Source organism: Gnatocerus cornutus, chromosome 2 (assembly GCF_029298725.1).
Source record: "Gnatocerus cornutus isolate USDA-ARS CGAHR chromosome 2, icGnaCorn1.1, whole genome shotgun sequence".
Taxonomy (NCBI): Eukaryota; Metazoa; Arthropoda; class Insecta; order Coleoptera; family Tenebrionidae; genus Gnatocerus; species Gnatocerus cornutus.
Genome location: NC_142234.1, coordinates 15,515,578 through 15,535,639, shown reverse-complemented (window position 1 = coordinate 15,535,639; position 20,062 = coordinate 15,515,578). Strand labels below are relative to the sequence as shown.

Here is a 20,062-nt window from a genome sequence, read left to right as displayed (position 1 = left end):
AAATTCTACTTGGTAATAACATAAAACGAAGTGCGCTCTTTTTAATTTAATACCCGGGGCGATGAAGTAATGAAAACTTAAAAAATTGATTTAAATTTACGTATCGAAGCATTAATTTTTGTAATTTAGCTTTAAGCACGAAACGTTTCCAACGGATCTAATAAATCGGAAACCGCCGAAACCGTGTCCGATTCAATCAGAGGGAAAAGCTCCGTAGACGAGTAAAAGAACACAAGTTTCTGTTGTGGGAAAATTTGATTAAATCCAGTTTTTCTGGAACTGCAACTTTGCAATATATTTGGGGGTAATAAGTACCGCCGATTCAGTAGATTTCCGAGTTCATGTTGACATTAGTTTTCCTGTTTACCGTCGCTATTTGGTTTGTGTTTATTTTTGGTTCAGCTGCATTTGAAGCTGTAAATTAATGAAATGCTTTGTTTATCCTGTCTGAAATTATAAATTGTATATGATTTTCAGCTATGTTACATATGTTACTGGCCTATTTATTTCGCTTTAAATTTGAATCAAGCAGGGGCGGATCATATGACCTACGCTAGATTTATTACCATCATTCTTCACACAGTCGTTGCAAAATGAAGAATAGGAACAAACGTTAACGACATGCATATTTATTTGAACATTTACACAAAAAAGTCCATCAACACCAGTTTGTAACCAATTTTTCATAGTTTACTAAATTACGATTTACTGTGCCCTGCTTCGTATAGCTACAATCAAATGCATCTCTGCAAATAAGTATGCTTCCACTTACTTTCCAACAAGGTTACATCAGTATTTATGTTTGAAAAAGTTGAAAGAAGATTAAATCAAAGCAAGTCCAGAATTCCAGACCGTTCCTGTTTTCGAAGAAAATAAGTGCAATGAGCGCTTTTATAAATTTAACGGTGAGCATCAAATCAGATCGATACAGATGTAACATATTTTCAAGGAAAATAAATAGGCGAGCTGATTGAAAGAAAGAAATTCTTCCGAAGTTCAAAGCCTCTTTTATCGAACTTTTCCCGACTTTGTTACTAAACGTTTCCTGTAAAACTTATAATTTAATTATAAGCAATATAATAAAACATTTTAATTCGTAATTTTCGAAGGAACTCCATCGTAGACATTTATATTACGAAAATATTCAAAGCGATAGTATTTGATTGACATTTCGGCGTAACTTAATTAAACTTTTTAATTAGTTTTATTTGCATTGAAATTAACTTTCGAACTGAAACGATCTCATTAACACGTCATTTGTTCGATAATTGCTCCAATTTCTTACCGAACTTTTCTTTAGACAAATCATCAGCACTAGCTCGCGTCCACAGTGGATATTTATCTTTTACTATTTCTTTGGTCGATCTGAATAATGAAAAAGGACTATCATAGATTTTGGATTTTTGAAGCACCGTTGAAGCTTCTTTGGTTGTTTGTAGTGTTGGCGCTTTGCTATTCCGTATAGATTTGCACGTCTTGGCAATTTTGAAAGAAAATTATCTCCAAGCTGAAATATAAACTGTGGAGAAATTCATAACACGTTTGTCTAAACTACCATACTTACGTCAGTGATCCAATCTTGTGCAAAACAGTGCAACTGCAATGTCTATAGATATTTGCAATAAATGTTTCAAAGCTAAATGTCTGCTCAAAGTACTGCGATGCAAAACAAGTTGAATGCTAATGAAACACTGTATATGACATTTTATGAATTTATATTTGTTTTGTAAAGCAAGGAGTAGACAGGATCTTCGCAACGCAGAGTCAAAAGGTCTTTGAAATAGCAATAGTTTGAATAAAAGCAATTGAAGTTAACTAATTCACTAAAAGAGCTCTATTTTCGGGGAGTGCAGATCTAGCGTGCATTCGTCTCACTCCAATGCAATAAAACTGTCCCAAGTAACTGAGAGACGGGATTTCAATGTCCCATAACTTCAGTAGAACAGCAATGCGGAGAAATTGAAAAGTTTCCAATACCTTCGTTAAAGAAAACGTGATTGAACTCGATATTATTAAGGTTAACTTTGGATATTTTTCAAGAAACACCATATTTTCGACGCGTTGCTCTAAACCAATTATCGATCATTACGCTTTCTAGGAGTTTGTGTTTGTTGACAATTTAGCAAGTCAGTAGAGTGAAGGAAACCGATGCGCTAGACCAGTCTAATGAATTGGAAGGATGTTGCAAAAACTTGAGTAGCTTTACCTGTAACGCGAACGTTCTTCGCACCCTAATATGCACATAATAACAAGGATCATACTTCCAGACGTTCACGGATAATACTCACCTTCGCTAAGGAAGTGCAAACTAATTGCAGGTAGCGCAAAGACCAAGAAAAAATTTAATAACCATCAGCACTTATTACAGCTTACGTTTTACTAAAAAGAAGCATGAAACTAGCAACAAAACAACGGTCGGACGACGGAGCGAAGCGACACTCAAATTGCATTATTTTTTTGCGTTTGATGGATATTTCAAACTGTAAGATCCAATCCAAGACAATAATTTTTGGTCGGAAAATTGCACACTTTATTATTCCCTTTCAGGAAGCGTAAAAACAAACCCATTTAACAAACGTAAGCAAATAGAAGAAAGTTGGAAACTTTTTTGTTAGTTTTTGCTGAACTTTATATTAGTTTTAATACGAGATATTCAAAGACGTACTTTGAAGCATTAAAAAGTTGATGCAAACATTAAAGTGGGGCTATCTGGCCTCTGTACTACCTACAACTACACTTAGGGGATATACGATATAGCAGCTTTCATGTGGTTTTCATTGTATGTAGAGAAAAGTAAAACACAACATTGCTAGTGTACACTTGTTGTTTGAATTTATTTGAAACTCGCAAGTTGTTTTCATATCCAAACTGATGAAAATAAAATATCATGTAAAAGAACGAACTAATTAGCTGTGGTGGAGTACGTTAATATTTTCTGCTTTGTGTGTGAGAATGTGCAGGGGATTTCATTTGGGTAAACATTCGGCTTGTAAAGAAAACGCAATAAAAGCAGAAGAGTTCTTTAGACAATACTAGTCGTGTAATGAAGTCGGAAAAAGCTCGAAATACGTAAAACATACATTAATTTCCCATGTTAGCATGTACAAATAATTTTCAATCTGCGTTTGATGTGAGTGATTTTGAAATCAATAATGCAGAGGCATCACACATGTGCCATGGTTAAGTTAATATCGGTTCTCCATCTAACACTCTACATGTCGTTGTCAATAAAAGCTCATGGAATATGGAAGTGCTTTAATTAATTAAAATTCTGTTCATTCGAGTAATTAGGGAAATTTTTTGAAGCGTATTTATTCATAATTGCATACGTGGTTAATTCTCGATTTAATTGACATTCAAATTTTATTTGCATGAATTCCTGCGACATGCATTTATTTAACTTCCCGTTTCCATCAATTAAATTATTAATTCCCATATTCTAAAATCTACCCTTTGCAGTGAAGCGTTAATACGAATTTATTTTGATACAGCTTCACTACATCACATACAGGAAATGTTTGTTTAATTTAGAGGGAAATTTATTTTAAACTACTCTGCTTACTACGGAGCGGGTTGTAAACACAATAATTTTATTTACAGATCAACCAACCGAAAACGAGGGTCAGAAGAATGCGAATTTTTTAATCAGATTTTAAAAGCAACCGACAGATTTTATATTTCGAAAACCAATAATTTGGGAGGTGCTAGTTGAAGTATGTTATAAAACTTAGTTCTGTCATAAAATGCAAATCATACTTTTTAACTTCTTGGCGTGGTAGTTACTCGGTCCGTGAGATTTAATTTTCAATTTGTAGAGACAAAATTATTACCAAAATTATTGTAATAAAACACCAGTATTATTGCCAGTGGCCAAACGACTTTATTTTATTACTACTCTAGTTAATAGGATTCCTTTTACTACCAACTATGGATTTCCCCAAATGTCTTGAAATTGTCGCCAACATATGTAACGCCGGATATAAAAACTGTGCAGTACATTAAATGCTTCTGTGAATTTAGTATTTTACGAAAACAATAAGACGGTAGAACAAACAACTGAAAGGAAATTATATTTCAGTACCATAAATTTTTCTTCTGGTTGAAAGGAAAGAGATTGTCTTTTAGTTTCGCAATCATGTTACTATGAAAGAAATAAAATATGCCCTCCCATTTTAATTTTGTAGTTCCCACGAGATTATTCTGCTCCAGCTCGTGTCAACGGGAAGGCTTCATTAAACGGAGATAACTGGATTTGAAAACAGAGACATTGTTTATCGGGAGGCGGTAACTGAATCCATATTAAACGGTTTGAACCTACAAAATGTTGGCTCAGTTTTTACACCGCAAAATTTGTTGCATTTTACGCACATTGCTGTTAAACTTATTATTTTATTTCGTCAGACTTTGGAAAAGATTCTGTAACATTATATACATGTGTAAAAGGACCGTCAAAGCCAATGCTGCTCATTTGAAATCGAAAACGATATAAAATAACAAAGCTTTGCGTGGGCGTGTGATGACCGTTTTCCTGCACAACAAAATCACACCTTGTTGTATTTTAATTAAAAGAGTTACTGGTTTTTTATTTAATTACGAATGGCAGTTATTACTTTGAAACCGAAGAAATGTTGAAAAACAACCAAATAATTTGCAACATGGATTACACTCACACATGTGCAATGGAATTCTGGAACATCTGTGCTATTTTTTTAACTCTAACGGATCAAATAAATAAGGGTAATATACGTGTGGGTAATTTATCAGAGAATGCCTTTATAAAAAACGCGATGACAGGCTGAATGCTTCCTGGTTTATTAGATTCATACAAAACAGTTAAGTTTTTTAAAAATAAAATGTTCTATTGTGGGATTTATCAATTTTCCACTCTTAAATTATCCGTTATTGGAGCTCACATAAGTCATAAAACCGATAACCATAATAGTGGATAAAAGGATGAAATAAATAACAATTGATTGTTTCATTAAATTTTTTATTGAATACAGGGACTTATTTTTAATATCGTGTAATTTAAACGATTTGAAAAACTGCTTTGACTGTTGTGTTGTTTAGTCTAGCGCTTTTAATGACAGTTCTTTAAAAAAATTGAATTGTTAATTGAACTTGTTAGCATCATTAAATAAACCTCAAGAAACAGTTATAATTCCAATTGTTTGTTTAAATAAACATTGCTCTTTTGCTTTATACTTCCTTTAAAGAAAAGGCTAAAAGTTTCGTTTTGTTCTTGTTTTGTATTGCAAAAATCTCTGACAAACGTTCGAAATTACAGCACAAAATTTGCTAAAAGAAGTTTTTGTTCTACAATTAAATTATTCGAAGCTACAATAAATTTGTTCTGAACTTTTTGAAACTCCGTCTAAAGACTTTTTATTCGTTTAAACACATTCTTAGATACATATTCTGAATATTTCAGAATTCGCTTTGCAGGAGACAGAAGAACTTGGAATAAAGTGCAGAGAAAATGCGAGGAATGTGAATTAAAGTTACATACATCGATTACTTGGTACTAAAATTAGTTGCGGGTACGTGGCTCATTGTGAAATTAATTCTATTGTTTGAAAAGGATGACTGCTTATCGAGCATTTTTGCCATAAATAAAATATGTAATGAAATCGATTTTTATGGATGATCTAATATGCGGGATATAATTCATGTGAACGCCTTGAGTGTGGTAGAGTCAGTTCACATCAGTTTCCTCTTTCAACCGGATTATAAATTACGTAATCAATACTATAGCTATAGTTTCTCTACCTCTGTGTAACTAAATTTTGATCGTTGGAAGGTAATGCGTTATTTATGGCGAACAGAGTTTTTATGGATTCGTCCAAGTTAATCATATTAAACACATCCGTTGCCTGCAGCATTTTCGTCTTCTGATATAAAAGTAACCATAAAGACAAAGCCACAATTTACGCCACAAGTTACAACTTTTTCCCATCTTCCCATAGTAAACCTCTCCTTCGTTTTATGAATGGGAGAAGCCATAGGATCGAACAAATTAACAAATTTTAATAACGCTGTAATCGCTGCATTTCCGGTCGCTGAAACCGGTAATTGGTCAACCAACTCACCTTAAGAGCACACAGTGGCTGGAAGCGGTTCAGCTGGATGCTGTGAGACGACTTTAGCAGAGAAAACATTAAAAACCTGTCCTAGAAGAGAAGGAGCTCAGATTAACATAATACGCTAGTGTGGGAACGCACTTGTGAATGAACTTTTGAGGCCACTTTTAATTATCAAGTCGTCATTAAATTTATTCAGTACGTGGACGTGATCGCTACCATTACTCTAAATTTATACTTCTTTTTCTTGCGATAATCAGGTTTGTTTTCCAACGATGAAACGAGCTGGGTTAGGTTGAGGTTACCATTACCTTCATAAACTAAAATTTCATGATGGTTAAATTAAATCACCTGTCAATAAAGCCGCAATAAAGGAGCAATTTCTGCAAGCGAACGACTGCTGCAAAATACATTTTCTCAACAAGAACATGAGGGGTTGTTTAGCTCTGTGTAAGGGAGAGATCTGTAAGTTATCAATTTCTCAAAGTACCAGTTATCAGAACTTTGGTCAGAGGCTTGGAGCATTTAATATTCATTTGGTTGGCAATTGGTTAATAAAGATAGATATTGATTGGATAATTCTAGATTAGTTGCCTCGCAATCAAACCTCTACTTAATGAGCCCCATGATTTCAGAATGAAAATACTTGATCTGATCAGGATCATCCAACAAATCTCAATCAAGATAATTTTTCGATTTGCTTTAATGTGCTCTATGGTGCATAGCTGCAAGTTTTGTATTAATCAGATTACTGTAAAAACAAGTATTGAAAGCCCTCTTTGCATCTAGATAGCATACGTGTTCTAAACACTGCAATTTACAATGTTATCCTTTGATTTTGGTGGTTTCAATCTGATGAGTATTGAATGCATTGTGCCCACGATACCAACAATTAATGAAATTGCCTAATGGAGATATCAGCATTTAATTTATTGCGTGCTAGAACATTTTTCCGCGCCTGAAACAATCGACCTCGTGGAGTGAAACAGTTTTAGCCACAGTTCTGTACATGCTGATCCACATGTGCCCCTAGCGATGTAAATTGTCAAGCAAGATGAATTGGTAAAATTAACCGTCCGAACTGCATTGCAACCCCATATTAGTAAAACAGAGGAAATGTTATAATCAGCGGCGTTTTCCATTCCTGTTTTATGAAAACTTTGATTAATCGAAACTTTTTTCATCTGCTTTGTACAGAAACTACGTTCTATTAAAATAGAAAAGCAAAAATACACAGATATTGAACATAAATCTGTGACAAAAACAAGAGCGGACCAAACATGCCGGAATTACTGTTCCAATTTGCGGGATTTTTCAGAGAGTCAAAGTACGAATATCTGCTTTTTTATCAGAGATTCAGAACATGTCACAAACATATGTAAGTATCGCGACGAACGTAATATTATATTTTGATTATCTCCCGCTTAGTTGTAAACCACACGGCGCTGCCCCCAGCTTTGGTGTTGATGGTTTATTTTTAATTTCAGTGTGCAGTGGCTCTTGTTTTATCAAAACAAAACGTAGCCCTGTTTTGGTAATGAAACACTACATTAATTTATTGCTGCTGTATCGTTCAAAATGGCGGTTTTGGATAATGGATACGGTGGGAAGTGAGAACAAAGGTTTCCTTACGTCCACTTGTTCAAGTAGCTCCACAACGCTCGATTGCTCTTGTCCCATTTTTATTTATTAAAGCAAAATAAGAACACCGCGAAATTACTCGCTAAATGGAACCATGGAAATTAAGTTTTCATGTAGGGGTCATCGGAACTGCTGGCTTAATGCGAATCAAGAGCAATTGAAAACAGGGCGGTAATTTCATCGAGTTTCTGCTCGTTGTAATAATTATATTGTTGTTGTGATTTCAAAATTTTATTATCGTTACATAACTGTACATATATATTTCACGACATCTGTTACTTCGTTTAGAAAAAAGCGTCTGGCTCTAAATCTGCTGCTAAGTTTTATACAAATGGGGGTTCATTTCGGCATATTTGTAACACTTTATCAATGTGGATTATTGATGAGTTTCGGTAGCATTTTACACCAACTGGGTTGATACAGTTGAATAATCTCCAAATCAGTCTCTTAAAGAATTATTTGCTGACTGTTAAGCTTTAAGAGCACTCCAGGACAAGACAGAAGTGTAAGGATTTTTCTACGTCTTGTGCAAACTCAGATAATTACTCTTCTATTTAATTTGAGTACTGTATATAATTGAATTGAAATGATCCGTGCTGTTAAGTGGAGAAATATTGTAGCTAATTGGGGTAAAAAAATATTTAATTTACCGCTGATTAAACTTATTTCTGCATCACAGATTTAATCAATTAATTTGTAAGAACAACGTCGTTTTTTGTGGCTAATTTGTCACAGAAATAAACGTCGTTCTAAATTTGGAGAGACGTGTTGGCTTTGTTTACAATTTTTAGTAGATTCCATGTATTTTAAGAATTGCTATTTTCATGTCTCCTCTAATTGAGCGACACTGCTAGGTCTTGGTTGGAGGTCTGAAAATTCATAAATATTCGTATATTTTGTTCCAGTAAACAGTGAGATCTAGATAAGTCCGTGGCTTCCAATAACCGCTTTGTGTTATTTTCCAGTAGATGTACAGGACAACAAATCAAATTTCAAACACATTAACTGAATGTCGAACAAAAAGGCGGAATTCTGTGATATATTAGTGGTCCTGTTGTTCTATCAATCATCAGAAAAGTCAGTTTTTTATGATTTGTATTTCACTTTTTACAAGTGTAATTCAGAATGCATTAAATCTATTTAAAAAAATCAGTTAAACCAATTTTATTTCACGTTCTGGATTTCAGCTCTGCGTTGTAATTATTATTACTTTGTGAAATACAAATACAATTACGTTGATTTCCATTGAAAATCGCTGGTACGAAATACTTACAAATGATGTTTTTTGAAATAAAAATGAGAAGTTTGAGTGCCTGAACCTCTATATTACAAGAAAAAAAATCAGTGTGAAAAGTTAAAGGTAAACCCGTTAAAAATGAAGAATGGTCGTGTCGGCACGAAATTTGAAACGAGAAAATAATTGTGTTGACAGTTCGTGAACAATAAAGAATTTATGCGACACAATACTTTTATTGATTAAAATACTCGGCATTATTAAAGTGAATAACCTATATACTACATTGTCTCAATAATCGATGGCTTGACAAATATAGAACTAGTACATTGGTGGAATGCTACATTCCGACAAATTCAAACAGTTGTCCATTGCGTTGTCTTTTTACTCTTTTTATTTTGTGTGTATTTCCAAATTAGATTCCGAGCTTGGTTTTGAAGTTTTACAAAATCTCATTAAATATTCATGGACTAGAAATTGTGGGGTGTCGAGAATTTGTTGGTTATTAAAAATTTATCGTAGAGGACATTACTTTTCTCAAGTGCAACTATCCACAACACCCGACCACAATCGCAACCCCTAAACTTTCTATAGCACGCTAACACGCACATGCGACGTTAGAATCTGTAATAAGTTACGACCTGTGATTTCGAGTGACAAAGGAGTTTAGTGATTACATTTTTCTTTGGGAAATTAAGTCTTACTAAAAGTTTCGCATACGATTTTACCGCAAATTCAAACCTCAATTTATCTACACGATCACAATTTTTGGACCTAGTCGTCCATTATTAATTTTCATTTTGGAGCACCCGGATTATGCTCGAACTTTAGTGGGGGCGAATAATAATTAGGTTCGTTCTACAGCAAAAACTTGAAAAGTTAGGTGAACTGTGAAGTTTTTTAAAAATGTGTTTGTTTTAAATCCTTTATTGCGATACCAGGTATGAAATGAAAAAATAGCTACGAATACGAACTGAAAAAAAGCAATAAAAGCATTTATGAAGTGCATGGTCAACTGAACAATATTCCAGAATTACAAACAAAACCCAATTAAATGCTTTATGAAAAGAACACAGAACTGTATGCAGCACCGGTGGAATTTATTTTTAATTAATATTAAAATATTGTAATAAATTACGAGTCAATAAACCGTGGATTCTCGTGGCACTAGAATTTTCACTTCAACATAAAATTTAATCTCTCGTGATAAGAAAATAATAGAGCTTTCGTGAGATAAGGAGTGAAATAGTCGTGAAATTCACGGGCTAATTGTTTTTATTAATTTTTATTGGGTAATAAAACGGATAATTGTCACCAAAAATTACGCATAATTATCACCTGTTTAGCTCAACACAATAAATATAAATTGTTTAAAACAAAGGTCGAGTTAATTATTTATAAAGCTTCATTGGTGTGAATTATACATGAAAGTATGAATACAATTCATTATTTATTTATTATAAAGTGAAACTCGTTTAGATAAAGAAATTAATAATTAAAAAGAGCATCGCGCCGACAGTTCTAAAGGATTACTTATGTTAATTTAAGGAGCTTTGTATACGTGCGCGTCCCTTCACTTTTTCAGTAATGAAGTGGATTCTCAGTTGGCGTACAATAAAAAATTTAGCAGAGACACATTTGTATTTTTGGACTTTTGGATTGAAAAACAAAAATTTAATTAGAAAGTTTTATAATCTTTTTATTAAAAATTTTTCGTTCAAATTCAGAGCAATTTAAATTTTGACTTTTCATTTGAAATGAAACTGTTCAAGTTTTGGAACTAAGCATGTTGCAGTCAGTCACATTACAAACTTATTTTGAAGACTTGTAAAGTTTTTATCATTTCCGTCAATCTGTGTAATTTCCGGCTCCAGAAAGATGGAACTAAAATGTTAAACTCGGATTTGTAGGTAATTAGTTACAAACTGTTTTCGATGTTGAAAACATACATGTGAAAAGTGGTTTTTAAACAAATGTAGTTGTTAAAATTTCTTGGTGTGTAGGTATTTGAATATTTTTCTTTCTCGAATTAAATTATTACAGAGACAGGGAATTATATTTCTGGCCAAAATTTTAGTCAAAAATGGCTGTAAGCTAGTTCATGAAATGTTTTTGTTTAAAGCGAATCAATTTCGTCCCAAGAGTTGTTTACAGTCCCAGGCACCTGTAAGGTTAATGTCACCATGCACTCTTGTTTCTGCGGCCGAAACTAATCAGAAATGGACAAAGATATTTTAGACAAGTTTTACTTCTTCGGAATTGATAACCACAAACATCTGATTTGGCTGAAAGAATTCATCTTCACGGTTTAAATGCAGCTCGAAACAATGAGAATTTTAACAAAAAAGACATCTTCTAGAAGCACTAGGTATTTCCTTTACGTGCCAAGATGGATGTAGTGACAACTTGTACCCATCGTTCTAGAATTGAAATCTGGTTGTGGTAAGGAGACTCTTTTTTCCATGGCTACATTATCAGAACAACCGTAAAATGAACCTGTGTGACACAGACCTGTGTCGAACAGACGTCGCAGCATAAAAAAGCGAATAAGCCCGGGAGCATGAATGATTTTAAATTTCGGCCGCAGCTGCGAAAGGGCCAAACTTCTTTTCCTCTCGCACCTGTTATCGTCCGAGACAGGCAGGTGAACTGGATCCCAACAATTAAATTCAACACTGCTTTCGATTCACTGAAATAATTCAGAGACAAGCGGTACAGTCTGTCCATTATTTCTCCCTTTTTTATAGGTAACTACCAGTTAGTGGTACGCGTTGGTTAACAGGTGATGGCAAAGAAACGAAACGATGTTTCTTCGGCCGACTTCGAGATTAACCGCTTCAGCCGCTCCACGTGAACCGCTCAGTGCGTCTCGGAGTCGGAGTCAGGGCAGCTGCAGAGCCTCCGGCAGATACTGGACACAAATCCGGTTTAAATTAACTCGATCACAACAAATCTGTGCTTCTCGTGAGGAAATCTCCGCAAGATTGGTACGAATCGCGTCGAAGCCTACGAAGCTTTCGATCGCTACTTTGAAGCATCTTCGAGTTTCAGGTTCGCGACCAATTTCATTCATCATTTCAGCGATAGTGTGGTACGAGTGCTGTGTTGTGAAAGTACTTCATTCATGAATTCGGTGATTACTTAGCGGGATGTGAAACCAACTTTATTTGGAATAACATATTTAACTATGTGCTTCATTAGTGCTACTGTCTGCTTAACTCTTGACACAACTTCTGTTCACATTTCAGTGAAGTGACTTCAACGATGCGTGAGCGTGAAACAGTTGCGAAAAAATCATTTGTTCTGTGATAATTTCTGTGTAAGAATTTGTGTTTTGTGATTACATTACTAGGATTACTTCACTTATCTAAAATGGATTACATTCGACACATATGTAAGTTTCCCTGGATAAACAACAAAAGATATTCACGTGTGGAAGATAATTAATTGTACTCGCAGGATTAATTAATTTCACCGTTAATACATATAAATTTATACTTGATTTACCTCCCGTCGTCGAGGTAAATGACTTGAAGTGACTCTGGTCCAGATGAACAGACTGTCGTAGTGCTTGCATTTTACACTACGTCGAAAGTGGTTTGAATGTGGACAACATGACTGGTCTCAACACACATTATCTGATTCATGTTGATCACTTCTTTTTGCTAAATGCACTTAACAATCACCGGAAATTTTAGCTTACACTTTCTGGAGTAAATAAATTTGTTTCGCACTTTTTCACTCTTCGCGCCTTTGTTTCACGTCGAAAAACCTGATCAGCTTTTTTTGCAGGAAGCTTTGTCTCCCAAGTTGTTCGTGTCAGCAAAGCACTAAAATAAGATGTACAATAAATTGCTTTTTTTAATACCACGTCTTGTTATTTTATGAGATTTGATCTTTGATGACAAATTTGCCAAACTCAAATTTAGCCACTCTGGAAAGATAAACCGACTTTGAGATCGAAGGTAAATTTTGTTGTAGACGCCACACACAAATTCCAAGTTATCCCGTAGAAGATTGAAAGTGTTAAACAAAGCTCGGTCGTGAAGAATAAAATTAATTTTAACTTCTTTCCTCGTCAAAAGTATAAATATTTTGTTACCATATATGTAAATAGATTCGAGATACTGTTTTGTCTGCATAAATTAATTAACTGAATTAAGCCATCAAATAACGTGAAAACAGAAACCACCTCTTAGATAAATGCCCATTTCGTCTGCGAGACCGCGTCATTTACATTTTATGCACATTTCAAATGGCGAAACGTCCAGAAATCTGATGGTTTCTGACCACAACTGCATTTTAAAGCATTTTGCACCAGTCAGAATGTTTTTAAATAAATTGCTTCAGGATTCAGCGATTAGTCTGTTGGAGTCTTAAACTTATCTCTTCCAAGCGCAGATTTGTAGCCACATTGTTAAAATTGATTAATGCAACATTGGAAATACCGTTTTTAAATGACGGAACAATTCATTATTAGCGTCGTGTGATGTTGGCACGTTTGGCAATAATCCACTGTTAAAACAATGTTTAACAAAGTCATGCATGGAGAGCTGTCCACTGGATAAACACTAATTATGTTTGAAGGGTTTAATGTCAAAGATGGACAAAAATGAAATTTTGAATGCAAATTGTTTAAATTGATTTTGCTCTAAAGTTCAATTACATACGTATTGATTAAATCTGTATAAAACGCGTTTATATCACGCAGAACTATTTTTCTCCTTCGCTGTTTCAGCTGCCGAAAATTATTTATTAAATTCCCACGAATCCTGTAAAAAGAGCAAGCGTTTTGTAATACAAATCAATAGTTCAGTTATTTTGATAAATAAATAATAAGTGGTAACCGAGATCCACAAACTCATCGATTCGAGGACAATTTAGAATGTAAAGTAAATAATCAATGTCCGATAATGTTTAAATATTTGACAACACACATTTCAAATAGCGTTCGCTAGTTGAAAACGACAGCTTTTAAAAAATTCACTAGTGATCTGTTTCCGAAAATTGGCGGTTTTGTAACTCAAGACAGAAGCTGTTTTAAAACATTTGAGCAATCAGATCCGGCGACGAAAGCGACAGTAAAATGAATAATATTTATGTTGATATAAAATTTAATGTTGCTTATTGATCGTTGGTTGTTTGGTTGATAACTATAATTTGCAACGTTGCATACGACCACAGCTCGTCTGGATTTCGTTTAAATGCTCCCTTGAAATCACCTGCCCTGAAGACAAATACCGTTTTTCAGTATCTAATTTATTTTATGTAGATCTAAAACGATTTTTTAAAAGTACGAGTCACTGAAAAGGATAATGAGGCGTCTTTTTTTATAAAAGCAAAACAAACCGTGTGTTGTATTTTGTATTTTCATGCACAAAGCTTGCGATCCTTCACATCAGGATTCCGCCCGCGTTTTTCGTTTTGAAATCATGTTATATTTAAAAATCATTAAAATTCTCATTTAACGCAAATGAGAGTTTGTTTCATGGTCGAGCGCAGTGCATATTTCAAAGTAGCTGTCCTGCCTTTCAAGACCACTACCAACTCCCTCTAGGCAATCGCTGTTGAACTGGCTCTACTTGTTTTTACAGTCGCCGGATACGAATCAGGTTTTGAAAACCCATTTCCGCTGTAGCTTTTTTCAGCTGATATCTTGATACGAACTCGCCTGACCAGATCTAGATAGGTTGTAATGACCTGCTATGGATGATTGTTATTTATGTCATATTCATATCTTTTTCCATTTTTTAACTCTAATTATTGTCTTTCAGTATCCATTACTGGGCTCTTCGTGTTTCAGCCCAGCATCACTCTCTGATATCCTCTGACAATAATAATAATTATTCTAGCAGGAAAGCAGATTTCGAAGTTGCCTGCAGCTCCGGTCTAATCATAATTTGTCTAATAAAAGTAAAGCTAATGATGGGAACAACTTCTTTGCTCTCATGGTTAAAAAATTAATAGCTTCCGTAATTTTTTCCAAAGAAAATTAGACGGGATACAGCAGGGAATCGCTTTTCAAACTACGTTGCATGTCTAGCTTCCGTTTTATTGGTGCATTGATCTTTTCCTGTGTGCTTTCTTTCCGAAATTATGTTCCCATAAATTATACCAGTGCAGAAATAATTCAATATTCCGGCATTATGAATTTTCAGTTTCACTTTGTGGCGTATAATAAGTCGAGTTTATTTCCAACATTCAATCGTCTAGACTTGTAAATTTTGCTTAGACGTGTTTCAAATTCAAATATTGAACTATTCCAGTAGAATCTGAAGTCAATTCAGTCGGTCTCAAATAAAAGTGTCTTTGTTTTTCAAACGGGAATGAATTTTCAGCTAACTAAGTCGTAAAAAATATTCATTATAAGCTGGAAAACTTTTCTTGGTATCAACAATATTGAAAATATAAATTTAATTCAAAACGAAGGGAATTTTCACTCTAGCTCTGGCAGTGATTTCATGAAAAAAATAACTTTTTGGGACACCTGTTTTGTGGAAAAACTTGGGAAGCAGTTGCTTTGCTTTTTGATAGCTGCTGCTGTAGCTTTTTTAATTTAGCTATTGATTTTTCCTGTCTGAGCGTTGTTCTAGAATGAAATAGCGTTTTCTAGCGACCGGTAAAGATTCATTTTCTAAAATAAATATTAGGGGACGCTTCCTTCGTATTTAGGAATTCGGCAAATTATCATGCTTAAAGGGTCTTGGTAAACTCCGTATGTAAACAAAATAAGAACTTACAGCTTATAATTAGAGATGCGGGTTTAATTGCTTAATACGTCGCGACATCAGCTTCCAAACAACAAAGGAAGACACCTTACTCAAGAAACATAATCCCGTATGTTACCCGGGAAGTGCGGCGGAAGTTAAGAGCGGGAAAATTAAGGAAAAGCGTAGAGGGCGGGTATACAGCACAGAGCTACAACGAATGTAGACTCCCGTCCATGTATAACTTACAAGGGGATAATAAATCCCGGAAGATCGGGCTGTTTGTCGAGGAGTTGCGGTTTGTAAGCTCAGCTCGACCTGTGCCAGCAGATAACTTCTGTTTTATAATAGTAGATTTGTGTCATAATTATGAAAGCACAACGACTAATCTCAAATGTTAATCCTTTTTATTATATAACCCTGGGCTCTATGATAAATTTCGACTAATCTAGGGCTCACAATGTTGCTTTAATATCCTCCTGGAACGCTCATGATCGTTGACTTTTTCCCTTTATTTTTTAAATAAAATCCCTGTATTATACCATACTTTTTGTAGCTCCAGATTTATAAATTTATTCATCCCTGCGTTTTCCTCGTTATTCATGTATTCAATATTTAACTTGGTAACTTGTATGGAAGGGAGATCTACTGTATTCCCGCAGGTCAATTTTTATCTTGTATTAGCTTATATTGACTATTCGCTGAAGCTTCGTTTAAATTTTTATTCTATTTTCCATGAGGTTCCCCTCACTTTTAAATGGTATTCTTTCTATATCAAGCGAATATTGACTGTGGAGAATTTAGAACAGATATTTGTCTCTTTGTAGACTTATTCCGTAGATGGAGGTGACTTCTAGCCTAGAACTGCATAATAAACAGATCGATAAGACGTCGAAGCTTATAGAAAAAGTCCTAGATAAGAATAATGAGATCTGAAACAAACAATGCTTGCTATCACAAACTCATTTTCTGTAATTGTTATTAATTTATAGTGCAAATTGCATTACTGGCGCCTGCAATCCGTCTGAACCGCACATTACCATTTTTGCTTCTTCACATCTAATTTCCCACCTAATACGCCGTTTATTAACGCACATCGAATGTTTAACTCCTCCTCACAAGAGGGTTAAACTCGGGAATTGCACCACTAATGTTTATTTACCCAGATAAGAGCAATTCAAACCATTACATTAGTAGAACTTCTATTTGCTATCCTAATGTTTTTCCAATACTTTTTCCGTTGCATAGAAACAATTACAGTTTCTTTGAAATTATAACGAATGAATAATACGTTTTGGCATGACCTTATATTTTTGAGTGGTACACTAAGTAAAAAGTTTTAACAACAAATTGAAACCGCCACAGAATGGAGTTTAAACAGCTTTTCTTCTAAAGTTTCTCAGGTCAAAGATATTAGAGTTTGTACTAAAACTTGTGTGTAATAAATTATGGTTACGTAGACAAATGGCGGCTAATTTTAAAACCAAGAAATACTTGCTCACAAAATCTTGAAGCACAATATCCACTGCGGAAATGGGTTTGAATAATGATGAATTGCCACGAGGATTTACCGGGTCGTGAGTTATAATTTGTCGCAATCGTATTGTTTTTACAACTGTTTTTCTATTTGTACAGTTCCGAAGTAATATCTACCGAATGGAGGAACAAAGTTTCACCTTCCACTCGTAAACTTTTGTATTCGGAGCGGGATTACCATAATCGACATTGTAACAACTTCAGTAATTCTACGTCTTTTACGTCTTTTTTATGTTAAGAAGCATCAATTACAGCGAAGTTTGAAGCGCTTATTTATTATCTTACACTATGTGCCGTGTTGGCTAGATACACAACTGCAAGCGAACTTCATCTTCACCAACGGAAAGTTTTTTAACGTGGGTTTTTATTATGGTCAAATGACGAAAAAGTATTTCTCTTCTGCAACACCTTAACTTTCCATTTCCAGGTGGTACTTTATTAATTATATAGTTGAAAATACAAGTTGTACAGGTGGTTTTGCTTTTTATTGACAGGTTTAATTCGTTTAAAGTCCAGCTGCAATGGATTTATCGCATGCAGATGTACTGCAGGAGGTTTTTTATTAAGGTTGAAAGGGCAAAGAACTGTAAGCTTTATTAATTTACAGTTCACAAATTTTGGAAAAGTGCGTTTTTCTCCAGTACAGAATCTTATTAATAGGTGAAATCAAATCGATTCTCTTGTAAAGTTTTGTGGAAAACATTGATTCTTTGTTTTTGAGCTGGTTGAACTTAAGCCGGGGGCAGTTAATATCGTCCGGAATTAAGTCGTGTTTTATGTAAAATCGTTTTCGAGCTCAGTTCTTTCAAGGTTTTATGTGCCTATTAAAATGTTGAAATTACTATTCTGCAATGCCAATGCACGGTTATAATTCTGCTAATAAAATTTATAAATATAAATATGCCTTCATACAGAAATTTTACTAGGGCTATATGCGCGCCCATAGAAAATGCAATGGGTAGTTTTTATTATCTAATTTTCTTTAAATTAGAAGTTGCTTATTTTATGAATTATTTAGCTTGAGTTCCTGCATATGCAACACATTATACGTTGAAAGTCCACACTCAAGGAAATAAGAATTCTCACATTGTAAAACGAAATTTTATAGACCGCACGTAAAAAGCTAATTTACAATCACATTTTTAGTGTTAAAATTTTTTAAACGGAGTAATGTTGGTTATAAATTAAACACATTTACATTTTACAGTATGGTGTTCAATAACAAATTATTCGTTGTGTAAATTATGCTCTTGTTTCTCTACGTATTAAGCACACTGTTGCTGCATAATTTATCCACAAAGGCGTGCATACATTTCCAGCACCTTCTGAAGATGATTTCCGTCTTGCAGTTGACAAAATTCGTTACATCGTTAATTAAATTCACATCTAAATCTTTCGCACTCGACTAAACACGTTACAGTTACTTGCTGCGCTAATAAATGCATTTTGAGTAACAATGTACGAAGGAGAGGACATGCCGTATTTGCGCTGTTATAATTTCTTATACTTGTTTGCGTCGCCTCGAACTTTGCGAAAGTTCGACATTAACATGCATGCATTAGCATGCAAAAACTTTCAATCCTTTTTGTAAATAATGCAGCCGCGTACATTTTTTAAATGCATTTACAGTAATTACCACGGATGGTTCATGTAATACTTAACATAAGTTGAGTAGCTCGTGGGTCTTGAGGAAAATGCAAATTGCACTTGACCAAATGGAACGTAATGGAAAAAAGAAGAGTACAAATGTATCACGTTAATGCTGCAGTGCAGTACACCTGTTGGCGGTCGGCGCAAATTTAAACAATGCTGTTACAACGGTGTCTCTTTTCTTCGGGCAGAATCGAAATGTTTTGTATAATGAAACAGACGGGAGCTGCAGTACGTGAAACTGGTTGTTGTGTTCGTTACATGACATTGGAGTTTTCTTCGTGTAATTACAGACTCAGATGCAGACTGCACGGAATTAGCTCGAATAAAATGTTCCTTAGTAGTTTTCAAGCAATTATGTGCAAATTTATTAAATCCCTGTTCTCTTATTTTGTGGTGGTTGTAACGGTTTTGCATAAAAACATTAGATTAGTTTAATTTCGAACCACAATAAGACCCAAATGGACTGTACACAAATTAATAAGTCAAACACATCGAGCAATAATTCCGGGTTAAGTAAATACCGCAGCGTCAGTTTCCCATATGGAATTGTCTTAACTAAGGAATAAATACACCAACAGAGTGTACTTCGGGGATAACGCACCTGAGGGACATAAATCTACACCATCCTCTGGACAGCTGAACAGAGAACACCGATACAATATTAACCACAAGGGCCTCCGGAGTCGTTTAATGTTAATAGCTTGTAAATATATGAACTGTTCTGCGATAGTACTAGATTTACCAAACATATGAGTATTTATCTGTGAAATTGATCTGGTAACTAGCTTGGACTTGTGCCAAAAACTGTTAGTCGCTTTCCGACAACCTGTGCGTGATGGTTCCCTTAATTCGTTAATTCATGAACCTGTAAATCACCAACGACGCTGCAATAAGTCCACATGAGTGATATCTAAACCCGAAGCGGATTTATTACCACTGCACCATTTTTACTGCGACTTTAAAAAGAAATATGACGAGTCCGTTGTAAATATTTCATGTAATTTTAGTTATCTAGATTTTTGTCACATATCGGCGCATTTGATCTCAGTAATGCGTTTTATTTCTATTGTTGTCCTTTCTGTGGAGGTAAAATATTCCATTTACGCAAACTCTTTCAATGGGGAAATTAAACGAATAATTATCGTGGAGCGTTTTATGTAGGCATGAACTGGTTATTGATTAATCTTGTTTTTTGTTAATAATTTATCATG

General features: G+C 34.5%; 1 protein-coding gene across 4 annotated transcripts in view; it reads left to right on the top strand.

The window, feature by feature from the left end:
• Nucleotides 1-20,062, top strand: part of sns (nephrin adhesion molecule sticks and stones) — a 128,226-nt gene that overhangs the window by 89,886 nt on the left and 18,278 nt on the right. Inside the window, exon 1 of one of the 4 annotated variants that reach the window (XM_088050916.1) lies at nt 11,779-12,349. The exons of the other annotated variants lie outside the window; for them this stretch is intronic. Within the exon in view, the coding sequence (XP_087907042.1) occupies nt 12,328-12,349 (22 nt within the window). The 5' untranslated portion in view covers nt 11,779-12,327. Of the gene's footprint in view, nt 1-11,778; nt 12,350-20,062 lie in introns of those variants that run through there. 4 annotated transcript variants of the gene reach the window in all.